The sequence below is a fragment of the Schistocerca piceifrons genome, chromosome 6 (genome assembly GCF_021461385.2).
Source record: "Schistocerca piceifrons isolate TAMUIC-IGC-003096 chromosome 6, iqSchPice1.1, whole genome shotgun sequence".
In the NCBI taxonomy this organism is placed as follows: Eukaryota; Metazoa; Arthropoda; class Insecta; order Orthoptera; family Acrididae; genus Schistocerca; species Schistocerca piceifrons.
In genome coordinates this window covers 119,363,323-119,385,277 of record NC_060143.1, presented here as the reverse complement: position 1 = coordinate 119,385,277, position 21,955 = coordinate 119,363,323, and the positions used below count along the sequence as shown (strand labels likewise).

The 21,955-nt window shown below is 43.4% G+C and overlaps 1 protein-coding gene across 1 annotated transcript; it reads left to right on the top strand.

Moving 5' to 3' along the window:
* Positions 1–1,759: 1,759 nt before the first annotated feature.
* On the top strand, positions 1,760–13,147 carry LOC124803175 (serine/threonine-protein phosphatase 6 regulatory subunit 1-like). Its single transcript, XM_047264358.1, has 2 exons — positions 1,760–1,971; positions 12,757–13,147. The coding sequence occupies exons 1-2, from the start codon at positions 1,760–1,762 to the stop codon at positions 13,145–13,147; spliced, it is 603 nt and encodes a 200-aa protein (XP_047120314.1).
* Positions 13,148–21,955: the final 8,808 nt, after the last annotated feature.

Here is a 21,955-nt window from a genome sequence, read left to right as displayed (position 1 = left end):
CTATGTTTTGTACTCATATCTTGTCTTTGTCTTATATATTTTGTACTTAGTGCGTGTGCACAACATTTAATTCATGTACTACATCTAAATATTCTGTAAATTGTAGAAGTTTATTAATTAAAGAAAAATTTTGCCGCGATTGGCAAGTCCAAATGACTCACCATCGCTGCCAAATTTTTGACCCCCCAGTGGAGGGTTATGAAACACGTATGTAACGTAGCAGCGATGGCGAGGCATTGCAGCGTCTCTGACCAGAGAGTATGCGCTTGACCGCGCGAGTGTTGCGAGCGGTTCTCAGTCTGTAGCTCTGTTTAGTTGGGTAGAGTACTCTGTCAGTAGTCGTTGCGAGTCAGTAGCTCTGTACAGTTGCGTGCAGTACAGTAGTAGTCGTCATGTAGTGCAGTACGCTAGTAGTCGTCATGCAGAGCGGTCGGTCAGTGGTAGCAGCCCAGTGCGGGTGTGTGATGTAGTCTGTCGGTATTCTGGTCAAGATGCTGAATGAGGTATTGTTAATTAAGGTAATCTTCAGATAATGTAAAGTTTATTTATTATAATTAATCTCCAACAAGTGCCCCAATAATAATTTTTATTCCAAAGCAGTTTTTACAAAACAAAATTTATTTAATTGCACTTCCCATTTCATTCCACTTCCGTTAAAGAAAAATTTCAGTTAAATCACAAAAAAAGGGAATATTATTATTTGCAATGCAGTTCTTCCAAGCCGTGGGCAAGAATAAGAGCAGAAATTTGACTAGCTGTTACAATGAGGTAAGAATTTAATTCTGATTTTTGCACAGGGCCAAAGACCGATATTTCGGTTTAATTGAATTTCATTAGCACTGAATTGTTTTTCATTATTTTCGTGAGGAACTTATACTTGAGTCAGATTGCGAATTTCACACATTTATTGTCATTACATTTCATTGCAGGGAGGTTATTCTTGGCTCCTATTCATTTATTATTTCTGTCTTTAAAATTTCAGTGGAGAGGTTACACTTAGCGCTATGTCCGTTAGTATTCTTAAATAATATTGTCATTTCATTTAAAATTTTTGTGGGGAGGTTACAAGGTCTTTAGATAATGCTATAAAAGTATATTCAAAGATGGCTAGACAGCATAGCAGAGCCATCATGAGGAAGCTGTTGGACGATTCTGATGATACAAGCTATGGAGCAGGCTTGCACTGAAGTAAAAACTTTGAAGCTAATTTCCCGTAACTTGAGTTTTTTTGTGTATGAGGTACATTTTCTCAGGGCCTATTTATAGTAGAAAGATGAAATTTTCTGTAGTTGTTCCTTAAGACCTTCTAATATATCTGAATTAAAAGATATGTGGAATTATTTTGTATTAATGGATGTAAATTTTAAAATACTTGTTAAAATGTACAACTTTTTAACATTTACAAAAAATAAAATATCTGAAAAACTATACATTATTTTTTCAAAATTAATAATTCAGCATAAAAGCAGAACATATCTCTGAGTTCTGTGAAAAAATAAAGAGTATCGTCCTAATAACAAATGAGAAAATGTTCCTAACTTTCAGCTCAATTTAACATTGTAAGCATAGGGCGTTCCGTATACCCTTAAAATTCTTAGCCGAGTTTCGTGCTTCTGAAGGTTGTTGTCAAGACTGGGAAGCTCCGATACACATTTTATGTGTGTGTGTGTGTGTGTGTGTGTGTGTGTGTGTGTGTGTTGTGACGCACGTGAGGCATCTCGTGGGAGACCGGAATGCGGCCGCCGTGTGCAGCTGGCCAATGCGGGCGCCCGGAGTGGGGGCGGAGCCCGTGCCTTACCCTGCCCCCGGCCCCACCGCCCCCGCCGCCACCCCCACCCCCGCCTCACAGGAGTCAACGGCCCGGCCTGGCGCGGCGGGCCGCGCCGTGGGGAAGGTCAGTGATGGAGGCTGCGCGGCGGTCCGGCCGCTGTCTGCGGCAGAAGGAGCCCCCAGCAAAACAAACCCCATCACGTAAGCCGCTGGGACTTACAGCACCCTGTGGGACAGTACGTGTCGAGTCTCGAGGCAGTAGCGTAACAGCTGCGGCGTGCGTATCCTCGAGCTGTCAGCACACCGGACGAGGCCACTAACGTGCACGTGCACGCAGACGCGATGTCCAACGTCGCGAGACACGACGCCTCCTGCACACGGCACAAGCTGGCTAACGTGAATTTCTGTTCTCAGCACTCCACAACGGCAATTGCCCGCTTTATTTCCCTAGCAATCAACACAGTTTGTTCGCTAAAACACATGCGCCTGAAATTCCTACGTCAGCTCTACTAAAACACGTATTTCCTCCCTCGTCGTCATACTAGTCATGTCGTTCTGTCTGCAGTAAACGTTAATAAAAACGTAAGTATCCTTGAACATGTAATAAGACAAAAAAGGAAAATTACATGTCCAGTCAGTAAGGACATGAGCATTTAAAAGTTATAAAACTGAAAACACTAAACTCCGTGCGAACAGGCCTTGGAAAGCCAACTGAACCGACCGGCCGCCATATCATCCTCAGCTCACAGGCGTCACTAGACGCGGATATGGAGGGGCATTTGGTCAGCACACCGCACTCCCGGCCGTATGTCAGTTTACGAGACCGGAGCCGCTACTTCTCAATCAAGTAGCTGCTCAGTTTGCCTCACAAGGGCTGAGTGCACTCCGCTTGCCAATAGCGCTCGGCAGACCGGATAGTCACCCATCCAAGTGCTAGCCCAGCCCGACAGCGCTCAACTTCGGTGATCTGATGGGAACCGGTGTTACCACTGCGGCAAGGTCGTTGACTCTTTAAAAGTTCACCAAATCGAACTAACTCACTCGTGACAGAGAACGCATTACATTTACCTAACATCAAGAATTTCAGAAATTATTGCCGGCCGCGGTGGTCTAGCGGTTCTAGGCTCTCAGTCCGGAACCGCGCGACTGTTACGGTCGCAGGTTCGAATCGTGCCTCGGGCATGGATGTGTGTGATGTCCTTAGGTTAGTTAGGTTTAAGTAGTTCTAAGTTCTAGGGGACTGATGACCACAGATGTTAAGTCCCATAGTGCTCAGAGCCATTTGAACCATTTTTTTCAGAAATTATTCCTCTTCATTTCTTAAGGAAGGCTGACAAATTGTTATAAAACGCGAAGATGAAAAATTAAAGGAAAGAAAATAGACACAACAGCAATCGAATCCCACTCGTACTAACCTCAGTTCTGCAAGATTGTGCCCTTTCTCACTAGGTTTTTCTTCCGTTTCATGTTGTTCTTTATTGTTCTCGGTATTTGGTCTGGGCGGACGTCACACGACACCCACTCAATTTCATCGTTGAATACTCCATTCACTTTTATGTATTATTATTATTATTATTATTATTATTACTGAAGGCACCGAATCCTCCGACCGCACACGCTGAGCTACCGTGATGCTAAGAAGTTTAGTCTTAATCTTCAGTGTGCTGTTGTCTTAAATCTGGTATATATATATATATATGAGTTACTACTTTATGTCTAAAAATTCATCCATTGAATAGAGTGCATTGTCATTCAAAGATTCTTTTAGTTTGTTTCTAAATATTGGTTGGCTATCTGTCACACTTTTAATGTTGATTGGCAAATGACTAAAGATTTTTGTGGCAGCATAATTCATCTCTTTCTGTGCCAAAGTCAGTTTTAACACAGAATAGTAATGATAATCCTTTCTTCTAGTGTTGTAGTTACGCACTTCGCTTTTGTTTTGAATTGGGATGCGTTGCCAATAACAAATATTATAAGTGAATGTATGTCTTGCGAAGCTACTGTGAATATCCGAAGTTCTATAAATAAATGTCTGCAAGGTGATCTTGGATGTGCTCCAGCTATTATTCTGATTACATGCTTTTATGAAATGAATACTTTTTCTCTTAGTGAGAGGAAACGCTTACCCCAAAATATGATGCCATATGATGAGTACAGTATGGCGTCTTGCTTTCTGCGGTCCTTAAGGTTTCTGCCTGTGACGTAGGGAACGTCCTTGCTTCTTATTGGTTCTACTTCACTTGACACGTTGCAGAAATATGGCAGAATTTATTTTGTTTTTCAGGTGACGAAATGGCTCCCGAACGTGAAATAGCAGGAAGTGACGTCACGAAACTCATAGAGCTTCACGTCAACGTTAGCTAATTAGTCCCGCGCACCGACCGCTCTATGCCCCACTTAAGCGAGCATCTTTCTTATCTCGATCGACCACTCGCGGCAAGTGAGCCCACTGCAGCACCACGTTTCATTCGTGTACGGGATCTGGCACCTCACGAGTAGTCTTTTCCGTTTACACGTCAGCGACGAAACTGGCTGGTCGTGGAGCAATAATAAACAGGCAGTCACTTGCAAAATGACGGTTCATTTAAACTATAAAAAGAAGGCTTTAAATAAACCTTCCACTTTGCAGCTGATTGCCTGTTTGCTATTTCAGCACGAAGATTTCATGCTATGGTTGCTGTTCAAGCCACATACAAAATATTAAAACTGGATGTGTTGTGAAAGTTACCTGTTGCGCAGTTTGGCACCCGAGCAACGAAAGTGACATTGACGTAGAGATGATTTCTTAGTGAAAGATCCAAAATACAGCAGCAGAGTGTGAGAACGAACAACAAATTCCGGTAGCCGCAGGTGTCAGCACGACTCTTCCGGAACAGCAGAAGTCCGGCCGCCCTCATATCTAATCCGCTCGCCAGTCTAAGGGGGTTATCCGGTATCGGAGTCTAATTTTAAGCTCATATATTAATATTTATTGCAAAAAAATTTTACTGCAAATATTCAAAGATAAACAAAAGTATACACGCAAAATACTATGTAAATAAACTTTGGTCGTTAAATTTTGTTGGCTTTAATTCAAAATAAAAGCAAACATTATGAAAAGTGCATTGTAGTTTGAGGTTTACGTCAAATTTACAAGTGTCTCTTTTATTAAATCAGAAACAAATGCAATTTTAACTTGCAGTTTTTTCTTTTTTTTTTAAATCATGCGAACCAATGTAAAAAAATACGCATTTAAAGTTTTGACCGTCATTTCCGTGTTCAGGTTGCTGTTGTTATTGTGGCCTTCAGTGCAGAGACTGCTTTGATGAAGCTCTCCATACTACGCTATCCTGTGCAACCCTCTTCATCTCCGAATAACTACTGCAACTTACATTCTTCTGAATCTGCTTAGTGTATTCATCTCTTGGTCTCCCTCTTCGATTTTTACCCTCCACGCTTACCTCCAATACTAAACTGATGATCCCTTGATGCCTCTGAACATGTCATACCAGCCGATACCTTTTTGTTGTCAAGTTGTGCCACAAATTCCTATTCAGTAACTCCTCATTAGTTACGCGATCTAACCATTTAATATTCAGCATTTTTCTGTAGCACCACATTTCCAAAGCTTCTATTCTCTTCTTGTCCAAACTGTTTATCGTCAATATTTCACTTCCATAGATAGTTACACTCTATACATATCCTTTCAGAAAAGACTTCCTAACATGTAAATCGATACTCGATGTTAATAAATTTCTCTTCTCCAGAAACGCTTTCCTTGCCGTAGCCAGTCTACATTTTATATCCTCTCTACTTCCACCATCATCATTTAATTTGCTTCCCAAACAGCAAACTTCATCTATTGCTTTAAGTATCCCATTTCCTAATTTAATTCCCTCAGCACCACCTGAATTAATTCGACTATATTCCATTATCCTAGTTTTGCTTTTGTTGATGTTCATCTTACATCCTCCTTTCAAGACACTGTCTATTTTGTTTAGCTGCTCTTCAATGTCCTTTTCTGTCTCTAACAGAATTACAGTGTCGCCGCAAACCTCACAATTTTTATTTATTCTCCATGGATTTTAATTCCTACTCCAACTTTTTCTTTTTTTCCTTTACTGCTTGCTCAATATGCAGACTGAATAACATCGGGGGTAGGGTTACAACCCTGTCTCATTCCCTTCTGAACCACTGCCCCTCGACTCTTATAACTGCCAGTAGGTTTTTGTAGAAATTGTAAATAGCCTTTAGCTCCCTGTATTTCACACCTGCCAGCATCAGAACTTGAAAGAGAGTATTCCACTCCACATTGTCAAAGGCATTCTCTAATTCTAAAAATGCTAGAAACGTAGGTTCGCCGTTCCTTAACCTATCTTCTAAGATAAGTCGTAGGGTCATTACCGCCTCACGTGTTCCAATATTTCTACGGAATCCAAATTGATCTTCCCCGAGGTCAGCTTCTTCCACTTTTTCCGTTCGTTTGTGAAGAATTCGTGTTAGTATTTTACAACCATGACTTATTAAACTGATAGTTCGGTATTTTCACACCGACTACATCTGCTTTCTTTGGTACTGGAATTATTATATTCTTCTTGAAGTCTGTAGGTATTTCTCCTGCGATTTTTTGAAAGCTCTAGACCATAAAATCACTTAACGATTTGGACCAGTCTGCTTAATGTGGTTTGGAAGCAGTTTCCAACAACCGATTAGGTAAATACCGCGCTGACACTCACATCCTGTCTCACGTATACGATTCTCAGACATTTAGAAATGTTTGCACTCTTTCACATGGTTAACACGAGACGCAGACAGTTGGGGGAACACAAATTACGTGCCGGGTGTTAACGGGGTGGCGACAACGAGCATTCGGCGACCGTCCTATCATCAACAGTATACGGTATAAAGGGAAAAGAATGAGTGCAGGAACAAGCAGTGATAATGACCAAAGCAAAATTCATATCAGACCATTTTGACAAAAGTCGCGTGATAAACTGGATACTGCAAGAATAGGAAAAGTGTCGTCCAAATATTTACAGTGTCGCCTTATTACTTCATTATTTGTATCTTGTTTTCTTTCTAAACGCTAAAAACATTGAGAATCAGTTTTCTCGTTAAACAGTTCTGACCTTTTCACATTTCAAGCAGTTTTCATCAAAAATCATTTACCTACTTACGTTTCTATTTCTGAATTGTTTAGGCTTTTCTTATTTGTTTTTGTCCATCAGTTGCGAAACGTAAATATTTTCTTGCTTTCAGGTATTTCGGCTCTCTTGTGAGTGAACAAAACTAGCAACAATACCATTCTTTCGTGCAACGTTTGCAGCTTATGACAATTAAATCAAATACTATAAAGATTAAAATGACACGAAAGCACTAATTCATTACCCCAATACGGGCGAGTTCGACAAGAATACGCCAAGCTTCGATGTTAACAAATGATATCATTGTCTAATCTTCACTAAAACATGGTCTGAAACGGTGACGAATTTCTTAAATGATTTTCTGATGCCTTCACCTGATATTTTCTTTATCTGATGTACAATTATACAATTTCGACGTTGGGGCATTTTAAAGTATTTAAAACGAGGGTGCTATATTTTCACTGCGTTAGTATCACTTATGAAGTTAACGTAAAAACAAGTCATATCCCAAGATATTTCACGAGAATAATAACTTATCTTAGAGGAGAATCGTTAACAATATATTATGCTACATACATCTTTGTAGCTATGTTGTAAATAAGACTGCATATAACTATCACACTATAAATTGGAATTATTTTTTTCATTATTATCGGCTCAAGTTATTTTTGAGCGGTTGTTGCAAAATCGTGTGCATAAAGTGCGGTAGGAGGGTTATAAATTATTTTACAGAATTTCTTTAATGGAACACTATCCCATATAGATCTTTGCTCTTATGTAGATTTAAATATCGTTCATGGCTGCAAATATCACTACATGTAATTTCCATAAATATGGTGGAAATATTTCTGTTGTTATGGGCGCATGTCACTTTCTAATACCGTAGTTGTTAAAACCTATAAATTATGTATGCTCAGCATACCTTTATTTTTATTGGATATTTCTTAATATTGTAGATCTACATAAAAGAAAAACAACCGTTAACCACCATCTATACACATTAAATACATAGCCTTTATATGTAAGAGATCTGTAACAACTATTCGAAAGTGACATGCTCCCATAGAAATAGAACAAATATTTTGAACTTATTTTGTGGAAATTCCGTACAGACATCGACATCCACCCACTCTTCTCTAGACTTCGGAGTCTGAAGATAAATAACAAAGGAACTAAAACATCTAATTAAATGCCTTTAAAAAGATAAGATCATTCTCTATCCCCAGTTCCCACCCAACCACCCACATAACGACGTTGATGGAATATTACAGACGTATATGTAAACGGAAATGTGTTATCCATTCAACACTTCCTTTGTATATACCTCTGCAGTGTTATATGTTCACAAATAAACACATGCTCGCACATTTATGGACTGATGACTGTAAACGTTTGTAACTTATTAGAACTATTATTTGACGCCGTCCACAGGACAATCTTCAACATCCCGCTTCTAGTAAGGAACGGTAAAAAGAGTTACAATTTTGAAATTGCGAACTGGGTTGTTCTCTTTTGCCAAACTCTGCGTATCTCCTCATATGTTTATAGATTGAAGGGCGTACTTCCACATCTCTTACGAAAAGTCGGAATAGATTCGTCGAAATGTTTTGATTTTCTTGTTTCGACATCAAATTTTTCGTTAAATAAATGATCAGAACCCTTCAACGTTAATGTTGACAGAACTTCAGATATATAGTTTGAGAACATTGACGATCTTACTCAAAACTTCTATTTGTTTACTTTACATCTGTTGTTTCCATCTCGTTCTATAAATGTGAAACTCTTCCTAAATAAGTATTGAAGTGATTCAACTCATTTACTTAAATTAAACAGAATGGTGACAACAAGAAAATCCAGACATCCCTACGCGACTGTGCGCTGAATTTTCGTAAAAGAGCGTGGCATGTGAACTGTAAACTACGACCATATTAGATGAACCGCAGAGTTTGACTGAATAGACGAGTAACAAACAAAAATAAAATAAAAAGCAACTAAAATGTCTTAAAAACAAAGGGTTATACGCATCTAGGAAATAAATGTCACTGTACAACAAAAAATAGGTCTCTGAATTTATAAAACGAAAATTACAATACTTTAAAGGTTTTAGTATTCAACCACACTTACCGTTTATTCAGTACAACATTGTGTGTCGCAAATACTGCCAGTAACACGTGTACCCAGAGTGCTTCAAACGTAACCTGTTCATTTGTCCTTTTCCTGCAGACAGTTGAAGTAATAGTTGCTAAGATATAACCACCGAATAAGTGTCACAGGCAAAGATGTTCCAATTTAGCGACGCCAAATCGTCTCACAATCAGAGCTTCGAGGAAAAATTCCTGTGGGTAACAGACATTGAGGAAGTACGGCAATACTTCCGACCATGCCAGAAAGTAATTCGCTACTCATTTGCTGCCGTCGTCGATTCGTATAATTCATATATTGTTTTGAACTTTTATTACGAACAATTGTGATTAATTTCTAGTCACTGAAGTCAAGGTACAAGCAGCTACACATTTATTACACGACTACTTTTCAAACAATCACGAAAAATCTCTGTCTCGTTCTCATTTCCACTTTGTAGTGTGACATTTTTGTAGATTACCTCATTTCTGTTTTGAAAGAAAAAGAGAAAGAATGTTCAGTAAACATTACTCAGAAAGAAGAAATAGAATAATATTTACATGAATGTCACAACGTGTTGTGAAAGTCTATTTGTTTACATCATACTCTGCAAGCCATGTACCGATGTGTGGCAAGGGTTTCTTCGGGTTTCGCTCTTTCCTGTTCCACTCGCGAGTGGCAAGTAGGAAGAATGATTATCGGTAAGCCTTTGTATTAATCATCATTTCTCGTCGTGGTCATTTCGGGATACTTATGTGGGAGGAAGTAATATGTTGCGCGATTCTTCCCGGAAAGTTGGTAAGGGTCCGCGATAGGGGAACAACACTCAAGAATCGGCCGAACAAGTTCTTTGTATGCCATTTCTTCCGTGGATGACCTTGCGAGGTGCCGGGGCTAGCAGTGTATTTAACACCAAATTCTAGAATCTACACATGTAAATGATGCTCTAAGTCCCCCCTATTCTAACTCCGACTTTTGCTGTTGCACAAGGATTAAAAAGTATACGCGAACTGACTGTAATCAACCCTGCAAGTGGAGTAGAAAAGAGTTTGGCACCTGCAATAATTTAATTTGATAAATAAGTTAAATAAAGGAAGGTTTCACTAACGAAGTGATAAATGATGGGTTGCTCTACCGATTAACAGAATGAAAGTTCTGTCCAAAATAACAATATGATTTATTGAGACTAAACACAAAATAATAAACAAAAACACATGAAACATTTCTAATACATCAAATTGGCTCAAATTGGATACACAAAAAAACGCTGTGAAGGTGAAGTTGACCCTAAACTAGATTGTGAGGTTTATGACGAAGTGGTATGTGGAGCCAATTCCTTGCCACTCAACTCTTAAGAGAGACACACAGCTAACCCAACATTAATTGCTGCTACTCAAGACAGAACAAAGTTAGAAAAAGATGAACAGGCGCACTCTGCTGGGCTCTGATTATCACCTAGGAAAATCCCTATCTGCCGGTGCTGCGGACATACATTACCAAACTGTTTTCTTAACTGCCAGAACACGATCTGGCATACCGGAGGCGAGGGCTGGTTGCTTCGACGTCCTCGACCGAAAGGCGAGAGCCGACTCCTCACAAGAGCACCTATACAGGCCGAACACAGAACATTCCCGCCCCCAAGACAGTGGCCGTGGTTAAACGTTCCAATCAGCAACTCGAAAACCAGCGGAAAATTCCACACCATTGCCGGAGCACTACCATTCCACCAATGGAGATCCTTGGCGCCAATTTCTGCGCTGATTTTGCTACGTCACGGAGCTATGCCCTGAGCAAGCCAATCACAGTTACTATTTTGCAGAACGCGCGGGAATTTTCCCGCCACAACTGCCTGGGTACACAAGTCATTCCCACGCCTCGCTGGTAGCCCGCCAGAAAGTGTTTTCGCTAAGTTTCTGTGAAGTAACGGAACCTCTAGTCCAGCCGCTACTTCAGGCCCCGGCGGGCGTGTCTCTTGACAATGTCGGCGTCTGGAAAGCATTCACTCGACTGCCTCACACACGTCGGCTTAACCCTCTCGAGATCAGTATAGCCCGCCTGTCACCGGACCACCTGGGTGACGAGAGACGCTGCGTGGGAAGTCCGCGTGTGAAGGAATAGCAACTTTCCACCGCATGCAATTAGAGAGGAGAATCGTAAGATAGAAATATGAGAGGGGGCTCATGCCACCTCTCAACCTACATTTCCTTAAAATTCTTCCTATGACTCTCAGTCTGGCATCTGCTTTTCCCACTAATTGTTTTATGTGGTCATTCCATTTAAGGCCACACTGGATAGCTACTAACAGGTATTTTACGGTAGATAGTGTTTACAGCAATTTGTCATCAGTCGCGAAGTTAAGCAGTAGTGGATTTCTTGTCTTATGTATGTAAGACATGTTATATTTATTTACGTTTAGGGTCAACTGTAACTGCCTGCACCATTCGTCAATCCTCTGGAGGCCATTCTCCGGATGGTTGCTGTCTTTTGCCTTTGCTACTTTCTTGTAGACCAATCATCATCTGCGAACAGTCTTAAAGAGACTTAAAGAGGTTCGCAGGAGAGCTTCTGTAAAGTTTGGAAGGTAGGAGACGAGATACTGGCAGAAGTAAAGCTGTGAGGACCGGGCGTGAGTCGTGCTTCGGTAGCTCAGGGGACAGTTCGGCGCTAGCGGCCGTGCGAAGCGGAGGTCCGATACTTCCGCCTGTGCGGCGTGTGCGAGTGTTTGTTTACTTGTGGACTTAGTCTGCAAGCGGGCTAGTAACTACGATCATGGCGAACAAGTACAGGAAAACTACACTACGATTCAATTTCTGCAAAGACTACGAACGACCAAAGGCTTTAGCAGTGGAACGATTCATTCGAGAGGACGTCAAGATACCGCCAAACGATATTATCGGAATTCACCTATCCATCGTTAGTCCCACGGTGTATGTTAAGATGGTAAATGACGCGGCCTGTGAGAGAATTCTACAGGCGACAAAAGCAGGTTTCCGATTTTGCCATAGTGACGGGAATGTCGGCACGGTAACTGTAGAACATGCTGGTCTGGGTATACGGACAATACGTGTTTTTGAGCTGCCATTTGAGCTCCCGGCTGACAAAGTTATCGAGGCTTTTAAGCCATACGGCACAGTACATGGTCACACAGCAGAACGCTGAACACAATTCGCCACATACCCCGTTCTTAACGGAGTGCGGCAGATCACTATTGATCTTCAGAAGCATGTACCGTCCTATCTGACAATTGGTGGTTGTCGGGCGGTGGTGATTTACGATGGTCAACCACGTACATGTTCTGGATGTGGCCAGGAGGGACACCTCAGGTCGAACTGTCTGCAACGGCGGATTACGCAACTGCCTTCAGATGTGCGGGAGCCGTCGCCGGCGATGACAGTACTACCGATCACCTATGCCAAAGCCCTCACTGCGTCCGCTGATGACCGAAAGGACACAGCCCCGGTGGAAGATCAAGATGGCACTCTCCGAAACCTTGTAGCAGACGTCGGGATGACAAGCATGCTGCTCCGTCGAGCATACAATCTACGGCGACAACATTAGATGAGACCGAACTCCCACCAAGCACACCGATAGTACAAGAAGCAGTTGCAGCCACTACGGATGCTGTTCCGTCTGAAACGCACTCTGAGACGACATCATTAGTTTCGACCGAACTCCCGCCAAGTTCAACGATGGGACTCGAAACACTTCCAGTTCCTACGGATGCTTTTCTGTCGGGCAGCCGTGATTCCCTGCAATCTGAGGACACGGACGGAAGATCACGCAAACAGCGTTCCCCGAAAAGGAGGAAACGGCGGCGTCGCACGACATCTCCTCGGGATGACTCCCCTTGCCCCGACGACGATGTACCTGTGGACCAAGACGACACAACAGCCTCTACGAAACAGGATGAGACAATGGAAACCGTTCGATCAGACCCGCAGCGGCCTGTCACATTGCCGGTACCGGGACGTGGTGATGCTGAAGAGGAAGCACAACCAGTTGGCGCTCCAGACGCAGATGATGTGGCAATGGACACGAATATATCACTGCCTGCAAAGATGTGGTATGACGATATTGAGGAGGCGCCGGACGTCATACAGAGGCAGCCGGCACTCACGAAGACAGCCTAATAATTGCTGAAGGTGAAGGGAGAGGGGCGAGAGAACGTCTTCTAACTCAGCCCCCGGCGCCGGTGCAGGGAGATGTTGTTGCGCATCGACAGAGTGGGATTCAACGCCATGCGAACCGTATTGCAACATTAAATATCAATGACGTGCGTTCACCGGCCAAAATACACCTATTGAAGGAAACGGTTTGGGCATCTGATGTGGATATTGCTTTGCTGCAGGAAGTCCACATAGCTGCACTCCCATACATCGCAGGCTACCAATCCTATTCGTCACATGGAGATCATAATGGGAGTGGGGTGGCAGTTTACGTGCGAGATGGCTTCCCAGTGGAAAACGTGTGTTATCTTCCGTCGGCCAGGGGAATGGCTTTCACGACGTTTGGGACACGCATCATCAATCTTTATGCACCGTCGGGAAACAATCGGCGGCGGGAAAGGGCGGGATTTTATGCAGAAGACATTGCTCCACTATTCCATGGACGTTCTGAATGTGTAATAATTGGTGGAGATTTCAACTGTGTTCTCAGCCAGAAAGACCAATGGCCGCAAGCAAACATCAGCCAGGAGTTGCGAATCGTTGTCAACGACCTTGTACTTAGTGACACGATGGAATTACGACATGGAGCTGCACCGGGATACACCTATGTGACACGTTATTCGGCGAGCAGATTAGATCGCATTTATATCTCACGGGCTCATGCAAATGATGTCCAGAACGCGGAACGCTGGCCATTGGCATTTTCCGATCACAGCGCTTACATGTGTACGGTGCTTCTTCGCCGTAGAGAGGTGTGGAACAGTAAGGCCCCGTGGAAACTAAACATTCAACATCTACATGATCTTGAATGCCGTCAACGGATTCTTGAGACATGGACGATGTGCGAGCGAAGGGTTGGAAGGTATGCGACGATGCTTGATTGGTGGCTGACTTGTGCTAAACCGGCGCTTCGCCGTACGTTCATCTCATATAGCAGGGAAATGGCAGAATGGCGCCGCCGTACCACCGACTTTTATTTTGCAGCATTGCGCGACCTGGATGATGGCGCGCCGGGACAGGACATCTGGAAGGAACGAAAAAGGATAAAAGCTAAACTAGTGGCTTTAGCTCGGAAACATCTTCAGGGAACCATGGTGCGCGCCAGATGTCACGATACGATAAGGCACGAGATTCCTTCCATGCACCACGTCGTGATTGAACGAAAGCACCGACGACGCGTTTTGGTACGGGAGTTAATCGCCCGCGAAGACCGAAGAGTGACGCGTCAAGCGGACATCGTCTCTGCATTCGTCGACCATTACCAACACATCTATCGGGAAGAAGTAGCCTCTTTCGATGACCTCGACCGTATAGCCACGTCCGTCTCCCGTACACTGACGGTGGAAGCCGCGGGAACCTTACTGGAAGCCATTAGCTGTGAGGAAGTACATGATGCGATCGCACAAGGTGCGTTGAATCGGTCCCCAGGCATTGACGGGCTTCCTGCTGAATTCTATCGCGAATTTCGCAACGAAATGGCACCGCGATGGACGGAAATGTACAACGAGATGTTAAATTCCTATGCGCCTATTCCACCGGCTTTTATGGAAGGCCTCCTGGTGCCAGTACATAAACCGAAGCCAGGAATTACGGTCACACATTATCGCCCCATCACCCTGTTTAATGCCGACTATAAGATCTTTGCACGGTTGCTAGCGTCCCGATGTCGTATGTTAATTCGTAGCGTTCTCTCTCCGGAACAGACGACACCGGGTGGATCGGTGAATGTGCAAACAGCTACTGGCGAATGCCGTGATGTGATAGCGCTGGCGGAGGAGTGCCGGCTTAAAGCGGCGATGGTGGCGGTTGATTTTGACAGTGCTTTTGATAAGGTGCGCCACAACTATCTGTATGCTGTACTGGAACAAATGGGTTTTCCAGACCGTTTTACTGGTCTCATTAGAAGGATTTACTGGGGCGCACAATCATTGGTACAGGTTAATGGGCGTATAGCAGGGCCCATTCAAATTTGACGATCCATTCGCCAGGCCTGCCCTCTTTCGATGCTGCTGTTCGGGATAGCGTTGGAACCATTGATTGGGAGGCTCACCAATTCTCTTTCTGGGATGGAACTACGGGGCTACACCTTCAAATGTCGTGCCTATGCGGACGACCTCCTGCTGCTCGTTCGTTCTGAGGAAGAGGTGAAGACGGTCCTTGAACTGTTGTTGGACCACAGTGTGACGGCGGGTAGTGGTGCAGTGAACATGAACAAATCGGCGGCAATGCTGGTGGGAAGGGGCCTTACGCCGGAAGAAATCAGTCCGTTTCCTTATGTGCAACGATTCCGCTATCTCGGCATAGACTTTACCTCATCTGTAAAACATACTGCAGCAGTTAACTACCGACGTATTTTACAGACAACACGTACCATGGTCCGACAACATCTCCTACGGCGCCTTGATCCTTTGCAGCGAGTCGAGTACCTGAACACTTATGTGGTTTCTCGAATGGTGCATATTTCGCAGATCCTGCCCCTACCACTCACGCTCGGACGTCGACTTCAATCAGCACTAGGCTATTTCGTGATGATTGGATCGCCCCTCAAGGTGCGATACGAAACGCTCACGCTCCCTACGGACAAGGGGGGACTCGGACTTACGAATGTTCACTGCCGTGCGACGACGCTCCTTCTAGCCACAATGTATAAGCAATGGCGTAGCGGGCGTTATTCCCTTACATCCCGCCTATTGGATCTCCTGGTTCCAGCGTCCCTCACACCTCCGGTGGCGGTGGGCAACATTACGCCACATTTTGCGCATGTCTCAACATTTATCGTGGAACTTAGTTATATCAGAGACGAGCTTCCGCGCACGAGACCGTCATGCGCGAAGGATTTTTATGCTTGGCTGCTACGACGGATAAGTTGTAATGTAATTGAACTGAAACACCCCAGGTTGCATTGGCCGAAGATTTGGAGACATGTGCACCAAAAATTCTTTCCTACCTTCGTTCGGGCGCTGTGGTTCTCTGTCGCCTGTGGCAAGTTCAACACCCACCAACGGCTCCATGCAATTGGACCAGTGGACACTCCACTATGCCCGAAATGTCACCAAGTGGATGATGACCATCACCGCTTAACTTGTATCGCGGTGGAGGACGTCTGGCTCCTAGGAAGACAGATGGTGGCTTGCTACCTCCGTGTGAACCCGCAACATATTACACCTGCTTCCTTCTTACATCCGGAGAGTGACTACTTTCCGGTGACTAAATCACAGTCGATCATCTGGATCAAAGGTTGGACGATCGCGTACCTCTATGGGGATACTGCCACGTCGCGACTTGACTTTTGGTATTTCTTGCAGCAAGCCCACAATGAGGTTCATAGATGGTCACACTATCGGAAAACCTTTGCCAACTATCTTCAGACAGTCTTCCTTGACCCCCCACGCAGTTGGGATGTGCCGGGTGCAGTCGGTGTGCACATTTGACAGCTGATGATGAACCTCACGCTTCTCTCACCACTCACTATGTAATGCACATACTATACGATGAAATGGTCTATATGTTCCTTTTAACAGAGTGATCTTTATTGAAAATAAATAAATAAATAAATAAAAACAACATCCCTGTTCCTTTCAATTTGTGATTTGTTTTAAATTCTTTTGTTTTCTTTCTTTTTGGCAGAGGATGCATTTCATTAGAAAGAAAAAAAGAAAAAAAAAGTTGGTAGAGCGCTTGCCCGCGAAAGGCGAAAAAAAAAAAAAGATGGTAGAGCACTTGCCCGCGAAAGGCAAAGGTCCCGAGTTCGAGTCACGGTCGGGCACACAGTTTTAATCTGCCAGGAAGTTTCAGTCTTAAAGAGCTTTGACGCTTTCTACTAGATCATATATATAGATTGTAAACAGTAAGTTCCTATCACACTTCTTTGGGGCAGTCTGGAAATCACCTTTAGATCAGCCGACCTTGTTCTGTTACGAGTGACGTGTTGAGTTCTATGTGCAAGGAAGTCTTGATTTCAGTCATAAATCTGTTCTGGTAATCGGTAAGCTAGTATTTTTTTCACTAGCCTTCCTGAAGTGAATGAACTTGAGCGCCGTTGTCTACAGCGCTACGGATCTCATGGAGGAAAAGCTCGAGTTGAGTTTCGCAAGATCTCTGTATGCGAAATATAGAGAGTTTTGTTCTCCAAGAACACCATAAAACATATTTCATAATTCTACAACAGACTAAGGTCAACGAATAGGCCTACAAGTATTAGCTTGTGTCCTACGGTCCTTCTTAAAAACGAAAATGATCTGCGCCTTCTTCCAGTCGCTGGGTACTCCTCTTTGCTCCAGGGGGATCAAGTTCTTTCGCATAATCTTTGTAGAGTCTTACACGTGTCTCACCTGGTTCTGATGCCTTTCCACTACTAAGCGATTGAGTTGCTTTTATTTTCGGCAATCGTTTATCTCAATATCTGCCATTTTGGCTTTCGTACGATAGTAGACACGAAGGACCGTGTTACGATCTTACACGGTGAAACAGTTTCGAAAGACTGAATTCAGTCATTCGGTCTTCTCTCTGTTATCTTCCGTTTCGCAGCCAGAAAGGTCACTGTGTGAATCAATAGAGGATTTCGAACCGCTTACTGATCTATGTAAGACGGAAACTCTTAGCATTTTTACTCAGATAGTTTGACAAACTTTTACTTTCAGATATTCGTTGACTTCCTCTATCACTGATTTTCGTTTTGTTCGGCTTTTGTTTGTCAGCCTGGTTTTGACTTCTCTTGAATCTGTGATGATATTCTCTTTTATTTACTTAGTAGTTTTCTAACACGGCTATAAAACCACTGTGTGTCTTTGCTTAAGACCTTGCTCGGAACATACCTGTCTAAAATATATTGAACGATGCTCTTGAATTTTTCCTGTTTGTGCTCCAAACCTTCGTCCTCAGCACTGGATATTTCATGCCGTCTACTCAGATACTGTGCAGTTTGCATGCTTGCTATCATTTTCCGAACTTTTTTTATCATTGCTAGTAATACCCGTAGTCATAGTTGCTGTCACAGGCTTGTGCTCACTGATGACGTCCTCTAAGTTAACTGATTCGAAAGTTCAGGTCTGTTTGTTGCTAGGAGGCCTAAGAAGTAAAATATTACCTTCCCGAGTTGGTTCTCTAATTACCTGCACAAAGTAATTTTGTGACAAGACCTTCAGGACAATGTCACGAGAATCACTGTCTCTGGCACCAGTTTTCTTAGCATGACACCCCCAGCATATACCTGGCAAGTTGGTGTTACCGCCCCTACAACGGCATGATCAATAAAATTATCAACGATAAACTGTAAGTTCTCTCTGAAGCGCTCTCCACAACAACTCCTGATCCAGGCGTTCTATAAAATTATTGTGCTGCGAATTTTTTCCACCAGTGTAGGTCACAGGATGTCAATACGATGCATTTATTTACATACACCGTAATATAGAATTAGTTTACAATTATAAAACTTTTCCTGTCAAAAAGTTGATGGACTCTGAGAGCATACTACACCCTATCGCCCGCTGGTTAGATTGTCGCGGAGCTGAAAACTCTTTCTTATATCATAAAACTTCGTAATCGTACTTCGACTCATTGAGTTTTTAGTGACTTTTTAGGGGTGAGTCCCGCTTTGAACTGAGTCCCAATGATCAACGAAGATGCGTATGGAGACGTCCGAGACAGATATGGGCTGTCAACCCAGCTGTCGCCCACCATGCGGCCGGAGAACCGGGATTGATGATCTGTAGTGCCATTGCCCTTCATAACAAGACCCTTTAGACTGTCATCTGCGGCACCCTTGCAGCACAGCGATATGTCGACGATATTCTACGACCAGTTTTGTTACCCCTCATGGGAAGACATCTTGGGCTTATATTTCAGCAAGATAATGCCCACCCGCACACGGAGAGAGTTTCTACTGCTTGTCTTCGTGTTTGCCAAACCCTAGCTTGGCCAGCAAGGTTGCCGGATCTCTCCTCAACTGAGAACGTTTGGAGCATTACAGGCAGTCTTCGAAGCAGCTTGGGACTCTGACGTACCAGTTGGACAGAATTTGGCACAACATCCCTCAGGAGGACATCCAACAACTCCGTCGATCAGTGCCAAGACGAATAACTGCTTGCATAAGGGCCAGAGGAGCACCATTGAGTTACTGACTTGCTCAATTTGTGAAGCTTTTTCCCTTGAATACATTATCAAATTTTTCAGAAACTGCAATCATTTGTTTGTCCGTACATGTGCATCACATCTGCCGATTTCCAGCGCATTCGAATAATTCCTTCGTGGTGCGATGTTGTTTATGTGTAATTGGGCAAATGATCAAAACTTTTTGTTGCTGCTTATTAAAATCGTTTATGAGCCACTAACAGTTTTAATAGTGGGTAATAAATGTCATATTTTTCGTATAGTGTTCTAGGTTGGTTGGTTGGTTAGTTGGTTTGGGGAAGGAGACCAGACAGCGTGGTCATCGGTCTGATCGGTTTAGGGAAGGATGTGGAAGGAAGTCGGCCGTGCCCTTTCAGAGGAACCATCCCAGCATTTGCCTGGAGTGATTTAGGGAAATCACGGAAAACCTAAATCAGGATGGCCGGACGCGGGATTGAACCGTCGTCCACCTGAATGCGAGTCCAGTGTCTAACCACTGCGCCACCTCGCTCGGTAGTGTTCTAGGTACGGGCATCACTGTCCTTATATTGTTATAGAATGTTTATGATGAATTTCATGAGTGAATATGTGTGTAGTGAAGGTGCAGTTAAAATGCCTAGCTACTTGAAGAAGTACCTACATGACGGGGTGAGCACCACAGATTAATCCTAATGGCCGCTTCTGTGCAATCATTACTTTCTTACTGTAGAAAACTATTCCGTAAGACATGAGTGTGTGGAAAAATACAAAATGTGTCAGGAGACTGATCCGTTTGCTTCTAAGACCAGCAATTATACGAAGACCAAAAGAAGCTGAACTTAATTGTTTGGGAAGCTCAATGATATGCTCCTTCCAGTTCAATATTTCATCCCCAAAAATTAAAAGCGTTCTGTACTATTTATTGATCCTGTTCGTGTACAACACCTTCTGATCGTATGGCTCTACTTGTTGTATGGCACTGTATATAGTATTTTCTGAAAATGTATAGAGTTCAGACAAGCACTTAATAAATAAAATGTAAATGTCATGTGATTAGGGCCTCCCGTCGGATAGACCATTCACCGGGCAAGTCTTTCGATTTGACACCACTTCGGCGACTTGCGCGTCGATGGGGATGAAATGACGACGATTGGGATAACGCAACACTCAGTCCCTGAGCGGAGAAAATCTCCGACCAAACAGGGAATCGAACCCGGGCCCTTGGGATTGGCATTCTGTCTCGCTGACCACTCAGCTACCGGGGGCGGACAGCACTTAATGATTCTTTGAAAAAATCATTAAAATCTATTCTGTGCTCTTCTTCCTAATGGGATTTATTACAATTCTAGTATCATCCGCAAACAGCACTAATTCTGCTTGTTGAATGTTACATGGAGGTCATCCACTTGTGCAGTTGCCCAGCGCTTGTGCAATACTTTGTACAGCCAGTGCTCCACAGCTCTTAAGTGATTCAGAGAAGTAAAGCTGCTACTCTAATAATTTTTATTATTTTTCCCTAGTGTCGATCTTAAATCATCACCAGGTTGTCAAACGTTGTTAACGCAACGTGCGTGAACAGTTCGTTGGCGTTAAAAGTACTGGCAGAGTTTTATCCATTTAAAAAATACGACACTCAACCACACATAGAGAGTGTGCCACAGGGAAAAGCCAGCATTCCGAGAGGAACAACGTAGATCTGGTCAAACGCAATAGAGGACGTACACAATATTTTCTACACATAATCGTTAAGACATTCGTGGCCACTTGTTGGGGAACTACCTGTTGGCTTCTGTCTCGGGTTCATCAGCCGACGGTCGTCTGACGATTTTTCTAACGTTTCGGCAGCACGAGTGGCTGGCATTGTCGAAGTTTCACCCGCCTCTGCTAGTGGTGGACTTTCTGTGACTTCCTAAATCATTTTAGTGTAAGTATTAATAAAATTTTTAATAATGATTTCATCCACATTGCAATAATTTCAGTGAACTCGTGCCGCTGCGGTGAAATTGAAACTGTCTTTACATTTTTGGTAGTATGTCTGGAGGCATTTCTAGTGTTATCAGTGCAGAACTTAGATACCACCGTGGATAGGCACGCGTGATAGGCACCATCTCCAGAATTCGGGAAGGCGTGCAAGCCCCAGATCGAATCCGACCAGTGAGGTAATGACGAAAACTGGAGTGTGCTGCCCAGCCTGAATGTGGTTTCTAGGTTATTAACCATAGCCAAACAGGTGAATACCGGGATGGTGCCTATGTACCCCTCAGTTGAACAATATACAAATATTTAGAAAACATTTGCACGCTTTCACATGGATAAAAGTGGATGCAGACAGCTGGTATACACAGATTTCACCCCGAGAGTAAAAGTATGGTGACAGGAATGACAACGAGACGCCCACTATCATTAAAAACGCCAATTCTGATAATTATCATGCCGAAACCCCATGTAAATAAAAATACCAAAATAAAAAGTAGTCAGTAATTCAGATTTCTCTTTTAACATAGACAGCTCTGGAGCCATTTGATATTATCCCTCAAGCACACGGCGATATGTACTTCGCTACCATGTAGGGATTTACAAGTCGCTGGGCCTCTTTAACCGGAAAGGTAGGCCTCCAAGTCTGTCCACAGTTCGCTGCAATAGCCTCGGTACACCTCCCAGCGCCAACTCTGATTTACGTACCAC